The sequence below is a fragment of the Danio rerio genome, chromosome 5 (genome assembly GCF_049306965.1).
Source record: "Danio rerio strain Tuebingen ecotype United States chromosome 5, GRCz12tu, whole genome shotgun sequence".
NCBI lineage: Eukaryota > Metazoa > Chordata > Actinopteri > Cypriniformes > Danionidae > Danio > Danio rerio.
The window spans coordinates 5,179,826-5,191,575 of NC_133180.1; the positions used below are offsets into that span (position 1 = coordinate 5,179,826).

At 39.4% G+C, this 11,750-nt stretch overlaps 1 protein-coding gene across 5 annotated transcripts in view; it reads left to right on the forward strand.

The window, feature by feature from the left end:
- The window catches only part of zmp:0000000629, a 58,200-nt gene extending 47,887 nt beyond the window's left edge, over positions 1 to 10,313 (forward strand). For all 5 annotated transcript variants that reach the window (XM_021476731.3, XM_073951906.1, XM_073951905.1 and 2 more), the window contains 8 exons: positions 2,637 to 2,702; positions 2,779 to 2,826; positions 3,302 to 3,427; positions 6,213 to 6,335; positions 7,882 to 7,965; positions 8,042 to 8,196; positions 8,787 to 8,964; positions 9,732 to 10,313. In XM_021476731.3, coding sequence (XP_021332406.1) covers positions 2,637 to 2,702; positions 2,779 to 2,826; positions 3,302 to 3,427; positions 6,213 to 6,335; positions 7,882 to 7,965; positions 8,042 to 8,196; positions 8,787 to 8,964; positions 9,732 to 9,886 — 935 coding nt within the window. In that variant the 3' untranslated portion in view covers positions 9,887 to 10,313. The remainder of the gene's footprint in view (positions 1 to 2,636; positions 2,703 to 2,778; positions 2,827 to 3,301; positions 3,428 to 6,212; positions 6,336 to 7,881; positions 7,966 to 8,041; positions 8,197 to 8,786; positions 8,965 to 9,731) is intronic.
- Positions 10,314 to 11,750: the final 1,437 nt, after the last annotated feature.

The following is an 11,750-nucleotide window of genomic DNA, read 5'->3' on the forward strand; positions in this document are numbered from 1 at the left end:
CGTGTGGATTAACAGTGTACGCGACGCTCGACAACAATAACTTGCGTGTCTAAGGAGGATTATTGTTTACCTGAGAGCTGTTCTCATCTGCAAACGCTGAGATCCGGATTCGCTTGTAGTCTTCTCTTCATAAAGACGCGGCTCTAGTTTCTGGTGATTGTCCTATCTCTACAGATTTGGTAAGTGAGCGACCAGTGCTCTTTGTTTATTCAGTTTGTTCGTATCGAACTAAGTTAACTATAGCACCGAGTGTAAACATGTTAGCACTACAACCAAACTTTAACCTTGTCTAGGGTTTTCACCACATTTAGTGACCGGAATAACACACACGGCTTTCTGACGCTACCTGTCGTGTGCATCTAAGTTTCCGGGAAATGCGGAGGTTTTTTCCCCTCATTCGCCGTGCGGTATCAAACATTGCATGAAAAATACACGCTTAGTGCAGCTCCTCGAATCAAATATCTCGTTTGTCGTGAGGGGCATGAATGAATTCCCTGAATGAAAGAGCCAAACTGCAGTTAAAGTCCAACATTTAATAATTTGGCAAATAATTCGACTTCAGATGTCCATGTAGGTTAAACACCATCACTTTCTCCTGTGTGTGTGTGTGAGTGTATTTTGACTCGCCCCTTTTCTGACTTTTTCCAAAGTAGAGGTGTGAAAACATCCTGCTGAAACGAGGGGGTTTCATGGCCCTTTAATGAACCAACCAAATCAAACCTGAAACAACACAAAATGTGCTCTGCCACATGGAAACATCTAAAATGTCAGAAATATAAGTCAATCTATCAAAAATAAGCACACCCACACATTAGTTAATGCCCTAACTATAACATATCTCATAAAATTACATGAATGGCAAATATTATTGACAAAATTAAACAGATTTTGTGTAGAGCTGGATCAATCCTCCTTACCTTTCCCTCAAGGAAACACAACTGAGGCCAAACAACTGCCCATCTCCCTAACACAACACACAGCTCCACCCGGAGGAAAGGTAGAGATATAACATCTTCTCTACAGAATGAAATATAAAATGTACAAAATCCTGCAAAACAAAATAAACTAAGATAAAAATGAAATGAACAACAACATTAACAGCCTTCAATAATAGAAATTCCATACTTATATGCAAAATACCACTGAATAGTCTTTATTCTATTGCATGTAATAATTAAACAATTAGTCTTCATTAAAGCGACAGGGGGTTCGAGCCTCAGCTTAGTTGGTGTTTCTATGTGGAGTTTGCATGTTCTCCCTGCGCTCGCGTGGGTTTCCTAAGGTTGCTCCGGTTTCCCCCACAGTCCAAAGACATGCGGTACAGGTGAATTGGGTAGGCTAAATTGTCTGTGGTGTATGAATGTGTGTGTGGATGTTTCCCAGAGATGGGTTGTGGCTGGAAGCGCATCTGATGTGTAAAAACTTGGATAAGTTGGCGTTTCATTCCACTGTGGCGACCCTGGATTAATAAAGGGACTAAGCCGACAAGAAAATGAATGAATGAATGAACCCTTTGACGCAAAGGATTACACTGATGTGATCAGCACCGGCTGTTCGCTGATGGGTACAAACGCAATGGAGTGCTTAGAATGTTTACTTTAGTTCATTGCATCATCAGATGCTAAAAATCAACCCACTTTGGCACAGAGCCAGAGATAGAGGTGCGTGGCTGCGGCGCTTGTGGAGCAGATACTCACTAGAGAAGCCCTTCTGCAGACCAGTGCTGTTGTGTTGGCATATCAGTTACTGCAAACTTTAGAATTTCCCCATGCTGCATCATTGGTAAAATTATTATCAAAAAATGCGTTAAATGTGTGTTCGTAGTTGTGTAAAGCAGCCAATAGTATCTGGATGCAGCCTTTATGATGCAAGCTGAGGTTGCATCCCTCAGCGATGCAATGTCAGACACAATGGAGTGAGTGATGCCACTGTGACGGCTAGGGTTAGTTGAGCGCATTAAAAAGCTTTGGATGCAGCTCAGATTGCATTGCACCAGGTCTGCATCCCGTGCAATGCCTGTGTGATCACGGATCCATTAATGTAGAAAAATGATGTAAAATGCCTATAAGTTTCTTATAAAAATAAAAAAATTGCATACTCACCACTGGGAAAACTGGAGGTCATAGATATATGTGTATATGTGTAATTCTCTGGCTCTGGATGGCCACAGTCCTCCACTGCTGCTTGGTCCCGCATTAATTTTAAAGGAGCGCTACCCTGTACTAAAATGGCGGCTCTATTGACACATTCCTTCTAATAGAACAGGGTAGGTGACATCTAATGTATATATCTATGATCCCTGTGCCTCTCGCAATCTGTTCATTTGTCATTCACTCTCATCGACATGATTTCCTGCAACTTTAACAAATTTTTGGGGATCACTGCAAGAGACTCACGGGTTTCCGGGAGAGGTCATAAGGTTGGATGATACACTACATAGGGGCGATCGCTCCGCTCGCGTCACTGCAGCTCAAAACACTGAAAACACAATAGCTGCACTTGCAACAAAGAGAGCATCACTCACACGAGTCGCGACAATAAACTGCAAACAGGTTCCACCGCATCTGTATATATTTTAGCCCCCTTAATATAATGGTAGGGGAAACCCTGAACACTGTTAACTGTGTTTTCTACAGCTCTGTGTGGCAGTGCTCTGGCTGATGGAGAAGAAAATAAGAAATTCCTCTGGAGCAAAATCAAAGGTGCCGTCGCATTTAAAGATTCACTTCTGAATCATTTTGTTATTTCAGTACTGATTCCATCTGATTTTCTCCACAGGTCTGTTTAGACATGCAAGTGATCAAATGATTGAGCAGATGGAGCAAGGTAAAGCATTTCTTCTCATTTGCATTTTAGTTTATCTTTTGTGTCTTCAGTACTATAACCAATATAATGCTTGCACACATTTTTGTGGCGTATCAGTAGCATATTATAGTTTCAATAAAGCAATTTGGTCACACTTTATTTTAATTGTTCGTTTGTTGAGTTTAAGTTACATTTGATCTACATGCCAACTAATTCTCATTAGATTATAAGTAGACTGTTAGGTTGGGGTTAGGGTTAGTGTAAGTTGACATGTACTTGCTCAGTTTCTTATAGTCAGTTAAATGTCTGTTGAAGGAGCAGAATAAGCAGACATTAACAGTCTACTACTACTCAAATGAACCATCAAAATAAAGTGTCACCTCAATTTTAGTTTTAGTTTAAATATTTTGAATTTGCAGCGAAAAAAATTATTTGATATCTGAGTCAATCTACTACAGTATGGTGATGTTTGTTTACTGTGTGTTTCCTTTGAAAGATCCAATCCTCCAACAGGTAGACACGTGTTCAGACGTGCTGGAGGAACTTGCGGCCATAAATATCTGTCTTTTGGATGGAGAAGATCCTACGACTCTTGATCATTCTATCAGAAAAAGTCTGAAAGGTAAGACCTGTGACTACTGCGCAACAATATAATTAGTAGATATTACTTTTAGCCATTAGTTAAAGTCATGTTCCTCTGAACAATTTGTTAGAGCAGTGGGTCTCAAATTGTACCACAAGTAGTACGCGGAGGAATAGACTGATTTCACGCGGCCGCCTTTTTTAAAAGTGAAATCGAGGCTGCGGTAGGAAAAAACCCGGAAGTATCGTTGGGAGTTACATAGGAACGGTGTGTACCTGGCTGAATATCTTATCAGTGAAGGTCCGTTCTGAATGAATGGTGAAAATAAAAAGGCATATCAGAGCTCATTTTGAGAAATGGCACTAGTTAGCTTACGTTTTCTTTCCCAAACACACGTTTTAGATGCCATTTATCAAACTCGAGTTAATGAACTGATTCTTTCACTATATCAGACTTGTCGCGATACTGAATTAAAAGTAAAGTCGTCAATTTCCTGCTAACATTCAAGGCACTGTTGATGGCGTTCTTAAAACAGCGCTGATTTGCCATTGTTTTCACATGCTCAACAGAAATGACTGTGATTGGCCGAGAAGGTCATCAGTTCACCCTCCGCTGTTTACCGAGTACAAACACAGACGAGCCGAGCGATCTGCTTGATGACTCGACTGATCTTCACGGCTGCTTCGCGCTCCAGTGTCTGTGTTTGCACTGGGTGAAGAGCGGTAAACTGATGACCTCTGGTGAATACTATGGTAAATCAGCGCTGTTTATGAACGCGCTCAGCGGTGCTTGAATGTTAGCGGGAAATAGACGGTATTAAAACTTCATTACCAGGACACACTATTGCAGACAACACGAAGGTGTGCTACAGAGGACTGCAGCGTTTTATTGCTCACCGGGTTACATAGGCTGAAACAGGAAAACGTACCCACCGTGTTTAACTGGTGCCATGAAGTGAAGCCTAGGAGGACACTTAAGTGTATTACTCTTACAGAGATTGTGATGTTGTTTGATGCCTAATCTGCTTTTAATTGTTTAAATTAAACGTACTGTATGATATTAAAGTGATGGTTACACCATTTCTGCATTTTAAAATCTCTGCAACCGCTGGAGGTTTGTAGTCCACAGTATGTTACTGCAATGTTTACAGTGCTGGTCCTATACTTCTGAGTTTCTTCATACCGCAGGCTCGCTTTGGTTCTTTAAAATGGCGACCGCGTGAAATAAGCGTATACTGAATAACGAAAGAAAAGGAAAAAAAACACTTTTAACCCTTTGACACAAATGCTTACACTGATGTGATCAGCAATGGGTGTTTCCTGAAGCGTACGATCACAACGGTGTGCTTAGAATGTTTACTTTAGTTCATTGCATCATCAGATGGTAAAAATGACCCCACTTTGGTGCAGAGCCAGAGGTGCATGGCTGCAGCACTTGTGGAGCAGATACATTCTAGAGAAGCCCTTCTGCAGACCAGTGCTGTTGTGTTGGCATATCAGTTACTGCAAACTCTGGAATTTCCCCATGCTGCATCACTGGTAAAATTATTATCAAACATGTGTTTAACGTGTGTTCGTAGTTGTGTAAAGCAGCCAATAGTATCTGGATGCAGCTTTTATGATGCAAGCTGAGATTGCATCCCTCAGCGATGCAATGTCAGACACAATGCACTCAATGGAGTGAGTGATGTCACTGTGACGGGTAGGGTTAGGCACCAGGTCTGCATCCAGACCCCCTTTCCTTTAAACAGGAGTTCTCACAATTTAAAACTCACAATCACAACAGTGTAGTTCAGTTTTTAGTGTTTAAGTTCAGTTCAGTTTAGCTCAGTTCAGTGTGGTTTTAAATAATTACTGAGAGTCCAAACACTGAAGAGCAAATTCCTCGATGCGTAGCTCTACCGATCCCAAACCATGCAAGCCAGTGGCTACAGCGGAGAGGAACAAACTTCACCAATAGGAGAGTGAAGAAAAAAAACCTTGAGAGAACCTGAGTCAGTTCGGCACGACCATTTTAATTCCTCCGCTGGCCAAAAGTCTTGTGCGGAGCTGCAGTCTCAGCGGTGGAGGCTGGAAGCTGGCCTAAGCGAAGACTCGTCTGTCCCTGGAGCGTCACTGGAGTCTCATGCTCTCCACTCCTCCATGACCACAAATCAGCCCTGGCATTTTGGGCCAGAGTGGACCACTACATTCAATCAAAATGCTCCCCATCTGTGCACGCTCTTGAATATGTTTACCAACTACCATTCTATAAAAGCACAAAAGCCATATATAGAAAATAGGGAGAGTTGACAAATTAAAAACTTAAAAATGTAATTTATTATTGTAATAAAACTATAATCCACACTGGAAGTGTTTATAACTAAAATAAATATTTGAATCAGGCCCGTGCAGAGACCGTCCAAAGGGCATGTGCAGGATAAATTTTTTGAAGAGCGGAAAGAGGGGGGGGGGGGGGGGGGGGGTTGGTGTTGTTGCGCGCGTACTGAAGAGTGGTGTTGACGCGCGCGTTCTGATCAGCTGTGTCGTCGCGCGCGTACTCAGGAGCGGTGTTGTCGCGCGCCTACTGAAGGGCGGGACCGAGGTTGTTCCGCGTCAAGGGGGCACTTTCTGTCCAAGACTAAAAAGGGCATGTGCACTACACAGGTTGAGTGCACGTGCCTGATTTGAATGAAGTAAATGATGACAGAGTTTTCATTTTTGGGTATACCCCTTTAATAAAACATGCAAAAACCTGTTGGGCCAATAAAATGCATTACAACATACACACATTTCAAATAGACTATGTTGTCAGATGGAAGACCTCATATTCTTATTTTCTACAGATCTCGCTGGACACGATCCTCAATTAATTTCTCCTGATAAAAGCAGTGAAGATGAATACACGTTGGAAGTGTGCGGACTCTTGGAGGAATTGCAAGTGAAATTGAACATAAGCTGGCCTGTAGGTAGGTTAAATTATCTTTACAATCTACTGGTTTGTATAATGTGCTTCACTTTTTTTTTTAATAAGTATGTTTATTGACAATATACATGACATTGTGTAGAAAGTGAAATTACAAAGAATATCAGGACTTTTTTTAACAATTAGCAAAGATAAATAATAATAATAACAAAAAAAAAATACAAATACAAATACAACCCACCCCGCCACCCCCCATCCATACAAGATATAATTGTCACAAATTCTGTCAAAACATTTCTCATTTTGAAGTTACGTAAAGAAAGTTGAAATGGTTGATGGTAATAATAAATAAAAACAGTAATGTCCAGAATGATGCACAAATAAATTACATTTACATATATGATAAAACATTAAATTAAAACAATAATGTAATGAAGTTTACGGCCCTTTGGCCGCCGGGAAAAAGGAGGCGGAGAACCGACGCAGGTTTAAAATATTTATTAATAATAATGACGGCAGCTCCTCATGGAGACTGCCATTTAAACCAAAACAAACAGACGGCAGCTCCTCGCAGAGACTGCCGTCAAACTGAAAGCAAAAGTAAAACAATATGCCCGGGCCCGGTCCTCTCTCGGCTTCCTCTGCCATCGGTCCTCCCTTTATCGTCCAGAGCTCCTTCCGTGGGATCCGAGGCAGGTGCGCACCGCACTTGTATCCACTTACGCGGTGGCCTCACCCCGTTCCCACGGCTCTCGGCCACGCCCCCTCGCCACAAATAACATAAAATAAGAGAAAGTAAAAACAACAACAAAAAAATCACTAGCAGATTTTTCACTAGCAGAGTTCTCAGATTGACATTTTTGAAGTATGCATTTTAGCTGCAGTGCTTGCGAGCAAAATAAAATAGCTGCTGTGGTAAGTCAACTGAAGTGAACTGATATCACCTAGTATCAAAATTTTAAGCCTGATCTCACGAGAAAACGTAAGAATTTTACGTTTTGCCAGTTTAGTGGCTAATTCGTACGAATTCATACGAGTTCAGTCGTACGAAATTGTACAATTTGAAAAAGGAGGCGTGGCACCTAACCCCACCCCTAACCCCAACCATCATTGGGGGATGAGCAAGTCACACTAAACTGTGCGAATTAGATCATACGAATTCATACGAATTAGCCACTAAATCAAAAAGTTACGAATTGTCGTGAGATTGTGTTGAAATTTTAGGATCTGGATCAATTTGATTATTTGATATTCCAGAGGATGTTGCAATGACAAACTTCCAGAATGTCTCCAAAACTGGACAGCTCCAGAGCATATGAAGAAGTGTCCCAGTAGATATCTTACACCTTTGACACATGGCAGAGGTCTTGGAAATGTCCTTCACTTTTGACTTGTAAAACCAGACTGATGCTTTAAAGTAAGATGCGTTTTACTAAAAGACAGCAAAAAAGTTAATAGACTAGGTTTCTTTACACAGCCAGTAACAAAATTAAAAGCATAAACAAGATCAAATTATTTTACTTTACCAAAGAACACATATAGTTACCTGTAAAACAATATAAGAACCATTTACTGAATTTCAATTTCAGATTTGAAGATGTGGATAAGGATTTTTGTATGCATGGCTAAGTGGACCTGGGGCAGGAATTATGACTTTCTCTACAACATGAGAGGTGAGAAAAGACCTGCTGTTAACTGTAAATTCAGTGTGAATAATAAAACAGACTCATTTACACCATGATCCCCCAGATCCTGCAGTTCCCGCTGCTCTTCTGAAAAGTAAAACCAGAGACTATGAAGATGCTGGACTGTTGCTGAACTCACCCTATTTCTCTGTGCTGAGAACAGAAAGAAAGATTGACATCATCATTTCTCTGGATTTCAGTGAAGGCGATCCTTTCCAGGTATTATAGTTGAAATCAGAATTATTAGCCCCCCCTGTTTATTTTTTTCTCCAATTTCTGTTTAACGGAGAGAAGATCGCTTCAACACATTTCTAAACATAATAATTTTAATAACTCATTTCTAATAACTGATTTATTTTATCTTTGCCATGATGACAGTAAATAATACTTTACTAGATATTTTTAAGTCACTTCTACACAGCTTAAAGTGACATTTAAAGGCTTAACTAGGTTAACTAGGCAGGTTAGGGCTAGTTATTGTATGATGATGGTTTGTTCGGTAGACTATCGAAAAAAATATATAATTTAAAGGGGCTAATAGTTTTGTCATTAAAATGTTTAAAAAAAATTAAGATCTGCTTTTATTCTAGCCGAACCAAAACAAATAAGAAAAAAATAATCAGACATACTGTGAAAATTTCCTTGCTCTGTTAAACATCATTTGGGAAATATTTATAATAGAAAAAGAAATTCAAAGGGGGCGAATAATTCAGGGGGACTTCAACTGTATATGCAAAAATAATGCTCCACAGTTTTATTCACAAGTTTCAGAATCTCAATGTTAAATCTGTGTTGATTTTCTACTACAGACAGTGAAAGAAGCTGCCGAGGCATGCAGGAAACTAAAGATCCCTTTCCCTCCAATCAACTTACTTGCTGAGGACATCAAGAACCCGAAGGATTTCTATGTGTTCAAAAACACATCAACAGACAAAAAGGCCCCAACCGTGATCCATATTCCTCTCTTTAATGTGATCAACTGTGGAGGTAAGTTAGATTGTCTAGCTCAGAGGTTTTCAAAGTGTGAGGCGTGAATTATTATATGTATTTTTTATTATATTTAAACGTTTCAATTAAACAAAGCTAAAAAAAATAATACGTCTAAAATAAGAAAACCTTTTTACCCAGAAGGCCATAGCTGTGAATTCGCTTCTGTTTGGCAAGCCCGCCAATACAGGTATATGCCTGCTAATACAATGGATCGGTTTCTGAGACCCCCCCGATTCAAAGCCTTCAAGTTCAGGGCTTAAACCTAAAAGACGACGATATGATGATCAGTATTTGAGTTTAGGATTTACGTGGACAGGACCAGCTGAGGAACCACGACCTTTATGTGTGTTTTGTCAAGATATTTTGGCTAATGACAGCATGAGACCCGCTAAACTTCGACTGTTTTGACTGGGATGGACAGTTCTTGGATCTGTTCTATTCATATTGAACCATCATCCTAGTTTTAAAAACGTTATATTAAAATACTTGTTATTACTCTGTAAATAATTGCACTTTCATGCAAATGATGATAAAAGTGAGTTAAGAGTCTGACATCTGTCTGTGTCTTTATATATATACTGTATATATATATATGTGCGTGCGTGCGTGCGTGCGTGCGTGTTTGGGAGGAGGGGGGCGCCAATGGATAAGTTGTGTCAAAAGGGAGGCCCACTGTCTTAGACTTTGAAAAACCCTGGTCTAGCTAAATAAAGATCTGAATCATAATGCTGTGATCTGATTTAACTGTGTTACTGTTTCATCAGATAAACTTGGGCAATATAGGAAGAACTATACTACTTTTCAAGGAGCTTACAGCGCTGAGAAGATCATAGATCTAATGAACGTGGCTGGAAAAAACATCTCAAACAACAAACAGGAGCTGATTAATGTGATCAATGAAGTCATTAGGAAAAAATGATGATCTGAACATCAGTGGTGTTTTCTGATCTGAACATCAGGAGACAAAGTCCACATGTAATCAAAGAGAATCGCTGATTTTTTTTCATGCTTGATCTTTTTTAGAGACACAGATAATCTATGAAAATCCAATCAACCAGAAACAGTAAAAGTGTTTCCATCTCAGTTTATGTGCATCTTGTCTCACCAAATAAAAAAGTTTATCCTACTCAGATATGCACGCAATTTTTTAATGCACATTTTCAAAATTTATGGTATTTCCAACAACTAACTTTGTTATGCGCATCTCCAAAATGTGCATAAAAATATAGGTGGATGGAAACGAAGCTATTGTAAACTTAATCACAAACTGACTGCTGACTGAAAATATTGTATTACTCTGCTGCTTTTCTAATGAATTTTTTTCTAATGAAAAGTTTTATCTGAATATATATATATATATATATTTCCTGGTCAAATGCTCATTATTATGTAAAATCTGTTAATGATTGTGGTACTTTCTCAAAGACGGACTTAACAGTGCTTCATCTTTTCAACTTCATACACTGTAAAACTCCAAAAGTTAAGGTGAATCAAACCATTTGAGGAAACCAATTGCAACAAATCATTTAAGTTCAAAAACTAATTGAAATGAGTACTGTGAACTTAATCCATTCGAGTAAATGATGCAATTTGAGCACAGTAAATCCCAATAAATGAAGAAAACTTAAACCAAGTCTGTAAAACCCAATGATTAAAAGGCAACTCAAACCGTTTGAGGAAACAGATTGCAACAAACCATTTAAGTTGAAGTAATGAGGTATTTATTTAACTCTTTACCTTCAACACTGAGTTCAAAACTCTTTTCAAATGAGTAGACTTAACTTTAAGTCAATTTGAGTTCACTACACTTATTTTATTTGATAAAGATGAGTGTTTTACAGTGTATACAGAACTCTGCTTTAAAATAAAGTTTGTAATGTTGTGATTTTTCTCAAAGCTGGCTGGTAGAAAAAACGATTTTCAGAACCAGTGAAGCTGAAGACTGTTTGATCTTGTTTTTATAGGTGGTCTTTCCTCACACATACTGAGAAAATCTAGATTTTTTGGTCACCTTGGTTTCAGTAAAAGCTGTTTTTGGTGTAACGAGGAAGGGTTTTCATTCTAAAATGTGTGGTTTATTTATAAACTAATTTCGAGAGGATCACATGCTTATGATTGAACACAGCTGGTACTGCATCGGCTCCATACATAAATATGTAAATAACCAGAACTTTCTACTCCAGTCATCTTCGCCTTGAAGAATCCCTCCTTCCACCCCTATTCCTCCCCTTCTCTGATAGGGTGGCACGGCGGCCCAGTGGGTAGCACTGTTGCCTCACAGCAAGAAGCCCGCTGGTTTGGCCCCTCAGCGAGCCGGTCTGAATTTCTGTGAGGAGTTTGCATGTTCTCCCCATGTTCGCGTGGGTTTCCTCCTAATTCACAAATAACTTACCTGATCTTTCTCTATCTATAAATGCTCCCGCAAACTCAAATGACCTTGATGTAATAACCAGCTGTATGGCTGCCATTTTACTAGCACACTAAATACTGTGACACCCATCAAATTAAAAAAGGCTAGAGAGACTAAAACTACACCATGGTATAATAGTCATACTCGCACTCTCAAAACAGCAACCCGCGCCCTGGAACATAAATGGGGAAAAAAACTCATTTAGAGGTCTTTAGAATTGCGTACAAAGACACTATATATCCAGCTATAGGAGGGCTCTAAAATCTGCCAGGACCGAGCACCTGCGCAAACTGATGGAAAAATAATCATAACAATCCTAAATTTTTATTTAACACCATCGCTAAATTAAACAATTAATCAGCCATCATTGTAA